General features: G+C 38.0%; 1 protein-coding gene across 1 annotated transcript in view; it reads right to left on the bottom strand.

Moving 5' to 3' along the window:
- NEB (nebulin) overlaps positions 1-17659 on the bottom strand; it is a 124121-nt gene extending 106462 nt beyond the window's left edge. Inside the window, exons 1-20 of the mRNA XM_086750430.1 lie at positions 17535-17659; positions 16719-16826; positions 16139-16198; positions 11849-11893; positions 9100-9303; positions 7904-8011; positions 6386-6490; positions 5977-6081; positions 5767-5871; positions 4918-5022; positions 4548-4652; positions 4256-4363; positions 3732-3848; positions 3001-3102; positions 2811-2918; positions 2612-2716; positions 1884-1982; positions 1312-1416; positions 1107-1214; positions 113-424 (exon numbers count right to left, since the gene is read on the bottom strand). Of these exons, the coding sequence (XP_086606556.1) occupies positions 113-424; positions 1107-1214; positions 1312-1416; positions 1884-1982; positions 2612-2716; positions 2811-2918; positions 3001-3102; positions 3732-3848; positions 4256-4363; positions 4548-4652; positions 4918-5022; positions 5767-5871; positions 5977-6081; positions 6386-6490; positions 7904-8011; positions 9100-9303; positions 11849-11893; positions 16139-16171 (2079 nt within the window). The 5' untranslated portion in view covers positions 16172-16198; positions 16719-16826; positions 17535-17659. The remainder of the gene's footprint in view (positions 1-112; positions 425-1106; positions 1215-1311; positions 1417-1883; positions 1983-2611; positions 2717-2810; positions 2919-3000; positions 3103-3731; positions 3849-4255; positions 4364-4547; positions 4653-4917; positions 5023-5766; positions 5872-5976; positions 6082-6385; positions 6491-7903; positions 8012-9099; positions 9304-11848; positions 11894-16138; positions 16199-16718; positions 16827-17534) is intronic.
- Positions 17660-18135: the final 476 nt, after the last annotated feature.

The following is an 18135-nucleotide window of genomic DNA, read 5'->3' as shown; positions in this document are numbered from 1 at the left end:
ATATTTTAAAAGTTAGGAATTAGAAAAAACAAGCCAGGAACCTCTCTTGAGTCTTCACAGTCTTTGCCTGAGGCATCTCAAAAAAATTCTGTTCACATGAGGTTTTACTTACATCACTCTGAATTTCCATCATATTTTTGGTCAGCTCCACATTCATTGCATCTGGTAAATAAGTATAATCGTGTAGGAGGTTCTTGTAATTAGCATTGCTGGCAATCTCTTGAGCCTTCTTTGCACCGACAACATTGACCATATCCATTGGAATGTTGTACTTAGTTTTTGTTTTCTCATAATCTTTCTTGTACTCTCGCTCAGACTGCATCTTGGCTACCTTCATATAATGAACGAGTTTGGGATCATCTTGGAGGCTCTTGAAGCCAACGAGTTTACCCTTGGCAAGTTCATAAGCTTTTTTATAGTTAACCTGTCAGAATGAAAAAGAACATAGAGAATATAATCTTAAGTGTAGCAATTTAGCAATAAGTAAATTAAAAGCAAAGGCTTTCCTTTTTGTTCTACAAAGAGTATCTCTCACATTTAAGTCAGTGATCATATATCCTAATAAAACCAGACACACATCTCTTTACAAATCACTGCTACACAAGTTAGGCAGTTAGCTTTCAAAGTAGTACTGTCTCACTTGTACTGACCACAAGAGGAAAAGCAGTCTTAAAATACTAAGAGATTTCACAAGGCCATCCACAAGACCCTACCCAAAACCTAGTGATGTTCTAGATCTTTCATCTCATTTATGATCATGTCTATAATTAAGCACAGAGGAATTCAGGGGTCCATTGCTCGTGGAGGGGTCACTACTGACCTACTCCTCATGATTTTCCTTAACAATACTGGAGTGCAAGATAGCCTACTTATTCACAGTGAATTACACAATGAAACAGTTTTTTTCTCAATGCAACTATACAAATACAGTAGGTGAAGCGATGAAACACCAATAAAAATATAACTGTCCTAAATAAGTTCAATAACATGCTCAAAAAAGACAATAAAAAAGTTATCCTTCAGATATGTTTAATAAACACAACTGCCAACATTGTTTAAGTAAACTCTTTTGAATTAAACCATTCCTTTACGAAAGATGTACTTACATCACTGGCAGCCTGCCTGGCGGCTTTGGCAGCTCGGATAGGAATAGCATCAGGTTTTAGATCATATCCCCTTGATTTTAATTCATCTAATCCCGTCTTGTAATAGTTCTAGAAGAAAAGGTGAATTTTGAATAAACAGTTTCTAGCTAACAGAAACTTCATATTGTAATTTGAACGAAGAGCTCTGGATTCAAAATATACTTACATCACTAATATTGTAGGCATTAACTTTAGCCTGTATGAACTGGGGCACATCCGGAGGGAGGTGGTACTTGTGAATAATTTCTTCACCTTTGGATTTATATTTTATCTAGAAAAAAATAATAATAAATTTAGCAGCCCAGTGTTTATAATTGTAAATGCACAATAACACCGTGACACAACTTAAAGATCTCATGTTACCTCAGTCACAAAGAAAGACAGAGACTAAATCCTCGTCCTTGCCAAGTGAATGGTATAAACCCCAATGATTTAACTGGTGTGAAGAATACATTAAGAATGCTGGACATCAACAAAATTACAAACACACACACTAAAACTTGACATGAACGGCCACTGGAAAAACTAAAAGAATCTGATTTCCAGGCGATCTTCCACTAGAACAGAACTGTGAATACACACAAATGTTTTTCTGCTTGTGTGCGTGTATATGCACATATATTCACCTACACATTCATTTCAGGAGTTCTCTGAAAACCGGATGATAAAGCGAAGGTGGGCACAGTGCAGAAACTGATAATGTCAGAGTGCAGTCACTTGTTTTCTAAGTTTACTTACATCACTCAGCTGTTTGCTATTGATCTCTGCTTGTTTCTGTACTGGAGAGTCACTCACTTGAGTAAATTTGATTTGATCAGGATGCTTTTTGTAGGTGTGCTGAAGGAAAATAATAAATACACTTGCAGCAAATGTATATAAGCAGAACTATTTTATAAGACATAGCAATGTAGCAATACTTGGGATAGATAGCAGTTATGGCATGCGTGCAGATAAGCACTGTTAGGAATAATGGTTCTCAGGTTACTTTTTAACATTAACATTTTAAAATGTATAGTACACATTATAATATATTATACACATCACAGTAGATACATTTTAGTACATTATATACAAATATATATTTAAAGTCTTTCCAAAGTATTGATAAAGTAAATAAAATTAGTATTAATAAAGAAAGTAAAGTACTTTTAAAGTATTAATGTAAAAATAGGTTGATTTAAGCAGGCAAATGCTTGAGGTTCATTCTTCATTTTTCTACTATTCCTCTAATTTTATGGTTTTGCTTGTAAAAAAAGAGATTGTGCTATATCTGTCCTGATCACTAGATGTCACAAAAGGCCCTAAAATACAGATGAATACGGTTTTAAAAAGTCACATATGCTAATAAGGTCAAATTCAAAATCACCAAAGTTAACAGGAATCACTCCGTAAATTTCTACATGCCTCAGAAGCAGACACTCTGCATGTCATTGGCCACTTAATAACCACTACTGTCCTGTACTTACATCTTTACACTGCTCTAACTTCTTAATAGTTTCGTACTCCTGAGTTATGGTCTGAGGGAAGTAGCATTTTGTCTTTTCCTCCTCATAATCTGCTTTGTAATTTTTCTAGGAATAAAATCAACATTCAGTAAGAAACCAGAATTGAGTTTTCTCTGAAATTAAAGTACGATGGTGAAAACAGAGTTATTGCCATACTTACATCACTCTTCATAGCTTCAACCTTCATGCAATGTGTATGATGTGGGTCCTCAAAGCTGCCCAAATAGTGTCCTAAAATATTCTTTTGATATGCGTCTTTATATTTTGCCTGGAAAAATAATCACAAGTTGATAAACAAAAGTAATCAAGAGTGTTAGTACTGAATGACGTAACTTAAATCAAATACATACATCACTAAAATTCTTCAGAACAGTGTCCGTCTGGAACTTCGGTGTGTCACAGTAATTCATGCTGGTTGCTTTTGACTGTTCATAGGCTTCTTTGTATAATTTCTGCAAAAGAAGATTATGTCAGATAATGCAGTAGATTTCACTGCAACTCATTCACAGCACATTAAAAATTACAAGAGTAAAACCGTGACACGATTACAAAGAAAATCTTTCTCAGAAGACTGAAAAACAAATGGCACTTTTTTTGGTGATTCTTAGGTTTCCACGGGAAGACAGAAAGGTCTGAATAACAGTTTTTGAACTTTTGACACTGAGGAATATGCAATCTTTTTCCATATAGATGGAAACAGAAAGGAGACAGAAATAGAGAAAGCCGTTACAGGGAGTAATCAGAATACCATACATACAAATAAGTAAAAGTACCAGATATTTTATCATTATTGGCATCACTAAGGGAAGAACTGCCATCTTGTGATCCATTTTCCACAGGGAACTAAATGACCTATACAATAATTAGTGATGCCCATAACATGCCACAGCTATTTTTACACTCTGCTGTGGAGAAATGACTCCTTATCTATACCATTCTGGTAGTGGTATCTCATGACAAATATTGGTCTATAAAATTAAAAATACTAAGAAATCCAAAGAAGAAGCCTTGTGAAGAAATGATGAGCTTGGTTTCTTGTACATGACTGAAAATCACCCAGCTGTACTTTGATAATACTTACATCACTCAGCGCATTTCCTGCAGCTTTTAATTGCCTCAGCAACGGGTTCTCTGTAGCAGGAAGCACATTATAATCTGCAATAGCTTTGTTCTTTTCATAATCTGCTCTGTATTTTATCTTAAAAAAAAAAACCAAACAACAATGAGCTTTTCAAAACCAGTATTAAAAGCCAAACTTTCACTAACCTATATAATCTTGAGCTTTTCAGGAAAATTTCCCCTGTTTTTTAACTTACAATTCATGATGGCAAGGACCATGAAAGGCTCTCAGACCATAGGAGTGCATGGATTACATTACAAATTAACGACATAAGATTGTCTTTGCTGATGCATATACTATTGCAGAAAATGCAGAAGCCAAACAAAGTCTGTATTTAAAATAAAAGATGGGTACTGTTGGGAAGATCATAAGCATGGCTAGGAATTGTTGTAAACTTCCTAATGGAACGCACACAAAACAGTTTCAGCACAAACTGACTTTAGAACTATGCTCACGCTAAACAAAAGGGAGCACACATAACATACCTTACTGACGTTATTCGAAACTCGCTTATTAGCTTCATATTCTGGAGTTTCTGTCTGCATAAAGTAGATTTGGTCTTTCATGTTTTCATAGTCTTCCTGGTATTTTCTCTGTTAGGAACGGAGACAAACAGATAAAAATGTATCAAGTGCAAATCAGCCATCCACAAAGCAGCTTATTTAGGAAAAGAGAAACACCACAAATGGAGTAGGCAAATTAATCTGTATTTTCCACATTAACATGAACAGAGCATAAAGCTGTTCATTTAAAGATTTTTCTGAGGAATTCACTTACCATACTTATATTTTCTGCATTCATTTTTGCAACTGCAACATCATAGCATGGAGTTTGACTCCACTTGCCTTTGATCTTGTTTTTATAGTCCTCGTGGTAAACAATCTATAACGAAATAAAAAAATAAAAATGTTATGCTAAAACTAAATTCACCAACAAGAATAGCTTCACCTTTCACCTGAGATCAGGCACAATTTTTTTCTGAGACATTTGGGGAAGGAAAGAACCAACTTTCACCACTGAAAATCAAACGGCTCTTCATATTAGCTCTGGTGTTTTATTTTGCTTTCCCTTTCTTTAGGTACCTTTTTGCCTCTCTCACTTGAAAAGTGAGATTCCTACAGACAGAAGAGCACTGTGTTCTACTCACATCACTCAGCTGCCTTGTCACTTTCTTGGCTTGTTCCACGTCAGGTGGATCTGGCAGAGAAGTATATTTAGATTTTCGTTCATCATGCCCTTTTTTGTAGACAATCTGAAAATAGGAAAAAGTAAACATTTACAGTAACTACCCACTTGAATAAGTATCAGAACATTTACTCTTAACTCTGATAATGCCACCATTACTGAAAGTGGTTCTGTCCACAGCTACTGCAGCATAAACTCCTCGAATCAATGTATTCCAAAGGACTACTGAGAAGTGTCTTGATAAGAGACAATGAAAAAGAATCAGCTCCCTAGGAAAGTGTTCCAGTATATTACTCTGTTGCTCCTGATAAACATGGACTAATGAACTTCTAGACATCTGCAAAATTCACTGAAATCTTTAAATGAGACCTGAAATCCTCAGTTGAAGAGTTCTATGTATCTAAGTATCAGCAAATCACACAGCCTCACGAATTCCTGACTTTTCTTGTGACTGTTTTAGAGAGACAGATTTGCAGACCCACAACAGTGAACTAGGCTTATAGCCAATCCCGAGAATTTCTCCACATGTCTTGAGAGATACTCGAGGTCTTCCTACTGATTACCTCAGAAGATCTTTAATAAATGAATTATTTCATTCATTCATTATCCGGCATCAAATTGCCAACAGATTTATAGTCTAATATAGGCTACATATTTTTCTATTGAAATAGCACTACTATCAGAGCTAGCCATCAGTGCACACCTACACAATTTTATTTTCTGTTCCATTATTAAGTTTTTATATCTAGTCAAAGTCCACGAGAAAATCTACTAAGTTACACCCAACTGTCAATCAGGCTTTGATACTTACATCACTCAGAGCCTTTTGAGCCTGTGCCACCCTCCTGAGCTCTGGACTGTCATTGTATGGATAGAATAATGTTTTGTCTCCTTCCCAGTCTTCGGTATAGAGTTTCTAAAAACCAGAAAAAATGCCAGAATACTCATTACGAATTAATCTCTGACTTGGAATACTTCTTGCACTTCAGCTGCCTAGATCTGTGATTTTTTGTTTTCTTACCTTACTGAACATTGCTGTGTTTTTTATGGCATTCACAAGCTCTGGAGCATCAGGGGGAAGCAGGTACTTGTCCTTGTTCTCCTCCCAGTTCTGTTTATATAACACCTGGAAAGAAAGATCAGCACATTGTTTACTTTATCATTAGAAAAATATTTACTTTTGTGAATAAACTACCTGCTCTAAAGATCTTTTCAAAGTGAAAGACTCAACCAGTGACATTTGAAGACATCAATTGGAAACATTTATGATATTTATACTTGCCTTATCAACTTTTCTGCTGTCTCTCCCTGTGCTTCTAAACTGTTCTACAAACACAGCTTTAGTGCCCTGAGCTCAAAATTTTATTCATATCAGTAACTCATGATCCACTAATGTTTACAGTCCTTCCAGAAAGTCAGAACTCTCTCACCTTGCTCACTTGCTGTGACACCTTCTTTGCATGTTCTATATCCTTGGCCTTTTCATCAACATGGCAAATAGTTCTAGCAACTTCACCAGCCATGCGGTATTTAACCTAAATCAATGCACAATAAAAGACATTTATTCTTACAGCAAAAAATGACATTTTTTAAAAAGCAGAATATTGACATTTTGACACTTAATACTGTAAAAGCCCCAAATCTGAATTCAATAAAGCATTTATGACTAGTTGTTCCTTAGAAATTAAGTCTATGGAAAAAAACAAATTTTGTGAATTAACTGAGACAGAAATGCAGCTTTGAGACTTTTTCCAGAGCTGTGAATCCACGTTAGAGGTAGTACCCTTCTGTAACCACAGAGTTCTTTCTAAGAGTATTTCCACCCTGTATGAGATAGAGAGACCCCCATGCTATGCAGTAGAACTCAGTTTCACAGTCCATCACCGTGTAAATGCTATCTGTAGTGCCAAAAAACTATATAGCCACATTACAATGGCAAACCAGCAGCTTGGACATAAAATCATCCTAATGCGGTTACACCGCGCCAAGCAGGCTCAGTCAGCATTAGGGCATGGATTGCTGCATCAGATTCCTCAATATATCCTAAGTCAGGAGTGGAGCAGAATTTATGTACACTCTTCTCCTGAGCACCCGTTAGGTGACTACCCTTTCAGCTTTTGAGGTTCCCATTCCTAGGGACTCAACTCTCCCTATTTACCATATGAAGAATTAAGAAGCCTTTTAGTTTCCCCAAACTATGAGGTGTTTTGTTGAAAGATAGACTAGTGCTGCTTAAAAGAAAGAGGGGAAGATGAGCTAGATTCCAGAACTAGAGGCACTGCATCAGTGGGGCAACTGCACTTGAGCTAGCTTTCAAAAGCAGATCACTAAGAGTAGGATTCACACACAGAGAATAACACATCCTGGAAAATCCCAGATTAAAAGGCAAGATGTACAGAAGTTCATTTTGAAACACTTGGAGAATCTAAGCATCATTTTTCCAGCATCTCTTTAGGAAACTGACTTTCAAGAGCTTTATGAAAACAAAAAGGTTTAAACACAATTTAAAATCAACATTCTAGGTTTATTTACCCAGTGCACAACTTAACCTCAATAAAAATTCATCAGGTATATAATTTATGATGACTGCAAGGCATAGTGTGTGGAATCTTCAAATTCAATGATACGGGCATCACCATCATCTCCCATGCCTGTAACTTCTTATCAGAAATTTTCAAACCTCTTTAGGCTATTATTCAGCTAGAAAGGAACTATCATATCTCCTTTCCTGAAAGGTCTGAATTCCAACCTACATCATGTAACTCGAATTTATCATATACTCTGTATTCCTCGCTCTTGTAATCTCATAAATTTCTGCTAAACCTTCAGATTGCCTTTTCACGATAGCATCAAAAAACTATCACTTCTTATCTAACAGTTAAAATTGTGACTTAATTTGCTTCTTTACCATTCAATAAATATTTTTTCGTATGACAATTGTTACCTACCTCACTGAGCTGGTCTTGCACTTTCTTGATCCTCCGAATTTCTGGGGTATCAATCGTGGAAGCATACGGCTTTCCTTTTTCTTTTCTAAATTTTTCTTTGTATTTGTTCTGAAAGAAAATAATGACAAACATAATAAAGACATATCCTGAAGATCTGTATGTAGCGATTATTGATTTACCTATATGGTTAGTATTTTGGGCAGATCATTGAATAATACAAACTGTCATAGAATCATAGAATCATAGAATGGTTAGGGTTGGAAGGGACCTTCAAAGGTCATCTAGTCCAACCCCCCTGCAAGCAGCAGGGACATCCCTGACTAGATCAGGTTGCTCAGAGCCTCATCCAGCCTGGCCTGGAATGTTTCCAGAGATGGGGCATCCACCACCTCTCTGGGCTTCAATTACATTTGTTGAGTTACGCTTATTTTAGACAATTGACTTTCTTCCATCTGACACAATAGAAAAAATCTACTTCTAACTCTAGCATGTTTTAGATCACCTCTAATTGATTATATTCTCCTTAGGAGCTTGGTATTGACAAATTTACAGTTATTTGGGTCAGTGACCAAAGATAAGGAAAATGTGTGAGTGAGGGTAGCCGTCCTAGACCTATGATTGTACATCATCCTTTAACAGTGAACGTTGGTAGGTAATACACATTAAAATTTAGGGAAAGGGCTCTAATACCATCTACATCTGTGCAGAGCAGTCATTTTCCATTTTTCACAACAAAATACAGTATTGGTCTACTGGACTTTGGTATCCCATACCAGGAATTTAGGCTGGTGTTTGTTCCTATATACTGTGCACAAAGATTTTCCTTGGATAGAGGGACAGAGAAATACACTATTATAAAAATTACGGAGGTTTGCTATTCAATAGACATTAGTCCCTGTTACATTCCTTCACTTGGGTATCCAAGTCAAATAGTGCAGTACTATTAAGTGATGTCTCAATCTTCAGCCACCTTCCTCAGGCAATTTTTTGTGCCTAATTATTACCTAAAGCAGGAAATGGGCAAGAGAAGGGCTCATTCAAAGAAGGAAACTTCCTACTTCAGGCAAATAACACCAATACACACCATGAAATGAAGTACAGGAGGCAAAACAGTAGCATGAAGGTTTGCAATAATACCTATTAAATATTTATAAAGTTGGTGTTCCCCAAGAAAGAAAAGACATGGGACAATTTACCTCACTGAATAGGTCCTTCATTTTATTACTATGTTGCAGATAAGGTGTCAAAAACTTAGATGGGTCCACTTTTGTCCGTATTGTCCTCTTTCTGACTGGAGGTGCTGCATCCTCAACAGAAGGTTTTTCATGCTCAACAGTATAGGTGGTTGTTTTAGGACCTGTGTAGTCTGTGCTAATGGTCTCAGTGATCTCAGTGACCACCTGGGAGTAAAGAAAAAAATAATTACTCACTTTGTAACTATAAATCATCATTTTATGATAAGTATTTTTCATCTCCCCTATCTAGTAAAAGGGTACTGAGTTCATATTCAGAACCACCTGCAGGACAAAACCAGTGACACTTTTCATACTGCGATTACCCAGTATGCCTACTATGCATAACCCAACCTAAATAAAACCACAGGGAATTAACTGACTGGCTGATTTCTGTATCAAACTCATGTAATTATTCTCCAGAGCAGCTGGAAGAGTGGGGTTCCTGTTGCTGCTGTTCTAGATGCATAACTTCCACTGGCATCAGGGGCCTTCTCAGGTGAGACTACCGGCTACTAAAATCAAAGTGTAAAAATGTTCTCGGTGCTGAAGTTGTGTTGAAGACACGTCACACAGCCAGGGCTCCTAATGACGTCACTGGAAGTTGTGAAAGCAGGTCAAAAGTGGACACAGTCATTTTAAAAGATTATCTTATTTTTGCAAAAGGAAAGGAACGGACACAGCAGACAGACAAGACCAAGTCTTAGGGATCTTGTACTAAGTACACAATGTACCAGCTGACCAAACAAATACCTAGAATCCACCTTTTCTACTAAACTGTATTTTCTCACAGCTACATCACAATCACGGCAGAGACCTAGTTGAGATATTTATGCAACCCCTGGAAATTCCAGCATCCACTGGAAATAACCTCTTAATTAATTAAAATCATTTATATACTTGTTTATCAACATATTGACGCTGTAAGTAATCATTTTAATACTAAGATTCAAATCAAAAGCATCTTAAAATAATCATTACAACTTAAAAATTTGCTCCAAAATCACTTGAATAAGTATCAGGTTTTATTTCATATCAATTAGCTTTTTTAAAAAAAAAAGTGCCTTTATAAGTGAATGCATGAAGCTCGGCTTTCTGATAGTTATTTGCCTCAGTGTGAGAAAGACCAGAAAATGTGCCAAGCATTAAAAATTAAATTGAGAAGTATAAAAAGCTTAAATGACAAAAGGTTTGTTTACCACGTGAACATTAAGAGCATTTCACTAATGTTGTCCCAAGATGTTATTAGTCACTTCAGCACTGCTACAAGTTTCTCTCTTACAACTCTTTTCAAATACGCAAGGGGTCATCTAAGTTTTGGCACTGACAGCACTGCAGAGTTTGAAACCTGTCCAGGCAAAAACTGTGAATAGCACTACCCGCTGTTAGCTTTGTAACAAAACAGTGAAGCTATGTGCTTTTATAAAAAGTTGTAATATATTTCTAAAACTTGGAGAGGTTTGACTCTGAAAATACAGCATTTTGTTAAAAAAAAAAAAAAATGGTTTTCCTTTCTTGTGATAACTCAGAGGATCTATAGGACACTATACATTAGACTGTGTTCACAGCTGATCAGAAAAGGTAACGATATTTGTACTCATATGTAATTCTTCATTCCATAATACTGTTTTCAAAAATTGACGCAAATCAGATCAGACACAGAAATAATCAGTCATGTTATTGCTCCCTTTAAACCCAGACTGGCTACAGATTTTAAAACAATTGATGAACACAGTGGTTGAATTAATTTTAAAAATAATAGTACAATCGTCCTTCAAATGTGTAGTCCTGGATTACTTGCTCAAACAGTACTCATCAAATTGTATTTTATTAAACTGAAAATATGGAAGACTTTGGGAACAGATTCTCTGTTTGGAAGGAAATACACACGCAAAGCGAAACACTAAGCTTTGGTTTCTGCATAAGCCTATGCCACTAACAGTATTTCACAGTGACATAGCAGAGAGTTGGTTGTATCTATACCATAAACAGAACATCAAGTTATGTAATAACTCCTTGGTGACTCAAATATTTGTTACCAGTGACATTAAAAAAAAAAATTAAAATCTGCAAACCACAATTTTCAGTGAGATTACACAAGGTGAAGGGAACAGAACTGACACATTTTGCCTGGTTTCAGGCAGAAACTTTTTATATTTCTCTTCATAACAAGCTTAAGTATAACACATGTGCGTGCCTGTTGTTCATATGTACATGTCTAGTCACATTCTCATCCTCAATAATTCTGTTCATCTCTAATAACTGGATTTTGCACTAATAATCGGATTTTTGTCAATACGCTACCTAAGTAAGCTTCCTGCCTGCATTTTTTTGTTATTAACGTAACCTGTTGCTTCACTTTGTCAGCTCCTGTGCGAACAGCTGCCGAGCAGGAGCAAAGGGAAGACTATAAACAAGACACAGGCCAGGAGAGAAATCAGCACAGTCCTTTTCTGATGGACACATCCACAACTCCTTCTAATGGAAACCAAAGAGTGGCAGATAGGATGCCCAGAACAACACAGGTGTCCTCTAGATCATCCCACAACAGGGTCTTGCAGAGGAAATAAAGTATTAAGAAGCAACTGTTCACTGATATTTGTGAGTTTAATATGAAAAAATTAGTCATCAGAATACAAAAGGTGACTAATTTAGTATTATGCATTAATTACATGCATATATACACCACATGCAACATCACAGGGACCTTTACCTCATGTGGTTCACCCTCCTCAATAATTGTCTCTTCAATGTAGTACTATTTTAAAAAGGGAAGAAATCATTATTAGGATGGATCATACAGAAGAGCAAACTGTAGCTTCTCTTAAGCTGTTTCAAAAACACACTTCTGGAGAAACAGGATTGTAGTTTATAGGTACCTATGTAGTCACATTTGTATCCCTGATAATTCTGAACATCCATTCATTTTTTGCATTAATGTCTGGATTTTTTCCATACGTTCCTCAATTAATCATCCTCCCAAGTAATTAATGAAGGATCATTATCTAATTTTACCGAGAAGAAGGAAGACTATGACTAAAAGAAAGAATCAGCATTCAAAAAACCAGGATTGTCCCAGTATTTGGTAATATGCTGAGAGGATTGCAGTAAGCTTCCCTGTCTATGGCTGCCCTCAGAGTTGTTCCTACCTACAGATTCTCGAAGGATCCCAATACCTACTGGCTGCCAGCTAGACTTTGTACTGTTGATCACAATTCTGAGCTCAGCAGCCCAGTCAGCTTTCCATCCACTTTATTGTCCACTATCCAGCCCACATCCCACAAATTTGATGATAAGACCACTATGGGAGACTGTTTCAGAGGTCTTCCTGAAGTAGTCAAGGTATGCAACATTCACTGGTCTCCCCTTGTCCACAGCAGCAGTAAACTCATTATAGAAAGCAATGAGTTTGGTCAGCCATGATTTGCCCTTGATAAATCAATGTTGACTGCTCTCCAAGACCTTCATGTCCTTCATGTGTTTAGAAATAGCTTCTAAAAGGATTTGCTCCATAGCCTTCCCAAGGACTGAAGAGAGGTTGATCAATCTGTAGTTCCTGGATCTTCTTTCTTGCCTTTCTTGAAGATGGATACAACATCTGTCTTTTTCCAGTCACCAGGAGTATCCTTGCATCACTACAAGCTTTCAAAGATGATAGCAGCCTTGCAATGCCATCAGCCTGTTCTCTCAGCACCCCTAGATCCATCCTGTCTCGTCCCATGAACTATGTACATCCCAGTGGGTTAAGTCACCCTTAACTCTGTCTTCTTCTACTGTGGCTACTGTGTCACTCCCACATCTCTGCTAGGAAGCTCAGAGATGTGGAAGACCATAGGACACATCTTACCAAAACTGAGGCAAAAAAGGCTTTGAGTACATCAACATTTTGCCTGTTCCTTGTCACTAGCTTCCCTGCCCACTGAACTATGGTCCCACACTCTTTCAGCCTTCCTTTTGCTGCTGATGGCAGAAACCTTCCTTGCTGTTCTTCACTTCCTTTGCTGGCTTAAACTCCACCTGAACTTTGTCCAGTTATGTAAGAATGGAGTTTATAATGTCTTACTTCTTTATGTTCCTCCCAAGTGGCCTGCTTCTGCTTCCACCTCCTGTATACTTCTTTTTTTGTGTGTGTTTGAGCTCTGTCAGGAGCTTCCTGTTCATCCATACCAGTCTTCTGCTGTGTTTGACTTCTGCACATTGGACTGAACCATTCTTGTGCTCTGAAGAAATTGTTTTTGAGGATCAACCAGCTGCCCCAGGGCCCCTTGCTCTACAGGGCTGTTTCCCATGGGATCTTCCCAAGAAGGTCCTTGAACAGCCCCAAATCTGCTCTTCTGAAGTTCAGTATTATAATTCTGTTTATCTTGCTCACCTGTCTCTGAATACTCACTCCACAGACTCGTGGTCACTGCAGCCATGGCTGCCCTTGACCCTTGCATCTTCCATCAGTTCGTTTCTGTTTCTGAGTAGCATGTCCAGCAGACCATCTCTCTCAGTTAGTTCACCAATCAACTGCATCAAGAAATTTATCTTCAATACTTTCCAGAATCACCTAGTTTGCTTGTGACCAGCTATAACGTCCTTCCAACAGATATTGGGTGGTTAAAGCCATCCATAAGCACAGGGGCTGTACCCGTGAGGTACTTTCTAAAGAAGTTCCCAGGGTGTCTATCTACTCTGGAGTGGCAGATCTGCAGGTGGAGCACAAATCTTCCTCCTGTTGCTGGAAATCATAAGCTTCCCGCCTTCTCCATCCTGACGACCACTCTCCATTTAACCAGGTTCTCCAGCTCACACTTCCTTGCCATGTGGCCCTGCCTCTTGCTTTTCCCAGATGTCTCCTTCACCTTCCATGATTCCACTTCCCCAGGTCCTCAACAGGGCGTCGCTCGCGGCCACGCAGAAAATGGCGGCCGCACGATGGCGCCCTCCCGCCAGCCCGCCTTCCTGCCACAGCGCCACCTCGCGGCAGATGGAGGCCGCGCCGAGGGGAGGTGGCCGCGCCGAGGCCTCGCTCTCCTTCTCCCCTTGCTGCTTTACGAAGGACAAAAATCAATTAAAGATGTCACTCCAGCTGCTGTCGTAAACAGCACCTCTTTTATTCAAAAGGCGCTCAGCTTGCCACTGACTTCTAGAACGGCAAAAAAGTAAGTTGTGGGTTTTATCTTTGAAAATCTCCTCAGCAATGATTTGCTAAAACTGCGGGAACAGAAAGCCCTCCAAACCAAGCCCTAAAAAAATTTATCATTAAAATTTAAACCCTTTTCCCAGAGTTGTTCCTCGAAGTTAGGTTCACAGAACCAGCCCGTACTTTTCAAGCTGTGTTACATTGGGCTGTTTTGAGGCAATTTCTGCTCTCTGGCCCTATACCATGTTTGACTCACATTCTAAAAAGCCTCGAGGTTGTGTGGTTTTTCACACATTCACTGCGGTTTTTCACACATCACAAATGACTAAAATGTCCAGTGCAGGCTAATAACTCCAGAGAAAGAAAAAAATAGTATCTTGAAATCCTCAACATCTTCTCAAACACTCATTATTCAGCAATCATTTTCTACTCTTTCAGATGATTAATTTCTGATAGAACTCTTATAGGTTTAAAACAGGCTGTTCATATAAAAGTGGAGCTCTAGTTAAGAAAACTCTGGAAAGGCTTACGTTGCCTTAAAACTGTACCAGATGTTATTGCTCCTGTCTTATTTATCTTTGCACCATGAATATCTCAAGGGAAGCTACTAAAGCAGCACCATCTCGGTCTGTCCCAGGGACATGGTGACAGGAAGGCGGTCGGTGAAAATTAAAAACAAAGAGCGAAACAGAGCTGTGTAGACAAAAGCCCAACATACCATAATTCCAGCAGCAACAAATAAACGTTGACAGCAAATAAACACGCATTTTGTTACAGAGAGCACATAATGCTCAGGAAGAAAAGGCAATTACGAGTAATATGGTAATAGGAAACTTAACGAAGCTCTGGTGTAAGTAGGTGGTACAATGTCTTTAAAATGGGCTTTATGAACGGTAACGCTTATTTTCCAAAACACATTTGACTAATTGAACTGGCAAACTATTTGACTTGACTTCATTCACTGTTTGAAATGTATAAAGTCAGCCGTCAGGGCTCAGTGCTCTCACGCTGCCAGAAATCAACAGTCCGCTGAATATAGCGCGGAGAGAAAGAGTTGTGGGATGGCTACATTTGTACTATCTTCTTTTCCTCAAACACTGAGCAATTTGTTATAATCACTTATGTATTTCATAACATAATTTCATTTCAGAACAGTAATACTGCGAACAGGTTAGACCACACTGTTTGCTAACCTCACATAATCCTTCGACAGCAAAGTCATTATTCCAATGGCACTTGCTCATAATAGCAAGCTGTAGGTTCCTCAGTTCCTGGGGATTCTTTTAATCAAATTGTGGGGACTAAATAAGTAGGCATATAACTGTGAATTTAAATGACTTATCAACAAATTAATCCCTGATGCAACTCCACGGACAGGCTTAGATCTAGCTCCATCTCTGCATCTTCCAAGGTGAAATTTGTTACCGATACCTTGGTGGCACAAAACTGCTGCATTTCTGCATTGCAGTGGGCACAGAGGCAAGGCTAGAAAGTGGCTTCCAAAGTCATCCTCTCTAGCATGGATTGGATGACAGAGGGGAAGCCGAGAGAGAAAAGAGATGGCCCACTGCATCTATAATTATGCAGAAGAGTAATCACAAAACCTCGCGATGCGGTTGTGGGATGGTTACAATCCTTATTTAAACAGAGAAATTATGACAGGAACCAGGGAGACTTTACTCCACTGAGAGTGACTTTGCTATGGTTGGTTTTGACTGATCAAACCATTTAATAGATATCTAATCACATCCTAATTTTCAGAGAGTAAACAGCAAACAACCATCTATGCTCACAAGCACCATCTCATTACAGTGATTAATATATTAACTCACAAGGCAGGAAACAAATATTTCTACTCTCAGATTTTCTTCTTACCTCCACAACTTCCTCATATTCTTCTTCCTCCATTTTGAGGGTATTCTTCTCCCCCTCTCACTGGTCACGCAGCAGATGAAAATGTGAATATACAATATTAGCCCAAGACCGAAAGTACTATGAAAAGCTACCAGTCAAGTTCATAAAGCTCCTGGGTCGTAGTTAGTAACTAGTCAGATTATTACAATGTTGTTGGTTAATTAGTGAAAGAACTTGAATAACACAGAGAACTAAAGTTTGGGTCCGGCATTATTTTGCTTCTAACTATTATGGGAAAGCATTGCATTATGTTTCAAACATATTGGTATCACAATTTTGAACAAATGCTTTATTCTAATAATTGTAATATCAATACAGGAATTTAATGAAAATTTAAAAATAGAGGAAGAGATTTCTTGAAGCATGATTTGATTTTTTCATTACAACAGAATTGTTTGAAGAATTTTTCTTTAATCTGTGAGTATTCTATGCTATTTCATTACATTATTTGAATGGGAGCTTCATCTGTGTATTCTACTATACTCATTCACAAGTAAAAGTATAACACAGAAAAAGATTGTGAATATTTTTTTTTAGTGACCTTAGGTTAATGGGGCAATTTCTGTCTTCCCAGCATTAGCCTATACAGATGCTCTGGTTTTTTTTTTCCTTTGGTTCTTGTGGCTTTTTTCTCTCTATTTCTTCAGACCTGGAAAATACAAAAATCCATATAGGTGGCTGAATTACAAAGTCCAGATTACTGTCAAAATCTTTAAATGAATTAATTAACACAATGATTTTTGCTATGAGGCAAAGCTACAATTTTCCACCAGAGACTGCAGCCCTGTTTCTAATGTTGGTAGGGGATGAGGCTTTGGAACAGCTGTTCCTGAGTCCAAAGATATTTGCCGTGTAAGCTAATACTACCAAATGACGGGGTGGTTTTGTTTAGCTGGCTAAACTGCAATTCCTTCTGAGGCAAGCAAAGTCTAGTAATGCAGGTTAAATATAGGAACATATAATACTGTCCTGTTTAGTTCCAATATGTTGAGAAAAATTACAAAAAAAAATTTCAGTTTGTTAAACCAGAATGTTAACTATTAAAATAATCTAACAATAACTCAATTAATAAGTGGTATGTTGTGTAAGAAAGTATGCCAAAGTTTATGAATAAACCTAAGAAGTAGGGACTGCATGTATGGATACAATCTACACAAGCTGTCGCTGTTATAACCTTTCATCACACTTCCAAAATACAGCTCCAGGTCCTTTCCTCTCACTGCAATTTGCAACTAGTCATCCAAACAGAAAATCTGACTTCCATGGGCAAGACACGATGACTACTCCCTAAAAACTACAGAATCAGGAAACAACTCCAGATCCTATTCCAAGGAAAATGTGAATAAAATGTTCTTACCAGCAATATCTAGTGAATATCCTTAGGAGCAAAGCCTCTCCAGTCTTCCCTCCTGAGCAGCACTGGGCGAGAGCGAGCCTGGTGCATCAGCTCCTAATTACGCATGTGGCTAGCATAGCCAATCTGGCTCCAACCCGCTCAAGTTTCAGCCCGAAATATACTTGGTGACCCCCGAGGAGGCCACCTGTTCTCAGCAACATGAAGGAAAAGGGAGCTGGGCACTTCTGTGCTCCCGAGGAAACCCAAAACACACCAGTGCTTGACTGAACTTCACCAGGTCTCTACTGAAATGGATCCCTAGGCAAATCCAAGGGAGCACTCAAACGGAAAAAACATGCACATTTTCATCTTTCAGAGTTGATAATAATAATAAGGAATTTGAATTGACAGAGACAATTTCATTGCTGTATTTTCCATGAAACAAAACTCTCCAAATTCAAGAATCTCTGAACTTTGGAGAAAAGAGAGAGGAGTCTGGACTTCAAACTAGATTTTTAGTAGAAGTCTGTCTTTAATTTTATCCTGTAAGTACACTTGAAGCGCTTTATCAACTTAACTTGCTGCAAATCATGTGTCAATAGTTTTACCACTTCTTATGAAA

This window comes from Chlamydotis macqueenii, chromosome 6 (genome assembly GCF_036417535.1).
Source record: "Chlamydotis macqueenii isolate bChlMac1 chromosome 6, bChlMac1.mat, whole genome shotgun sequence".
Taxonomy (NCBI): Eukaryota; Metazoa; Chordata; class Aves; order Otidiformes; family Otididae; genus Chlamydotis; species Chlamydotis macqueenii.
The sequence above is the reverse complement of the archived record's forward strand: the minus strand, read 5'-3'. Positions and strand labels throughout refer to the sequence as shown.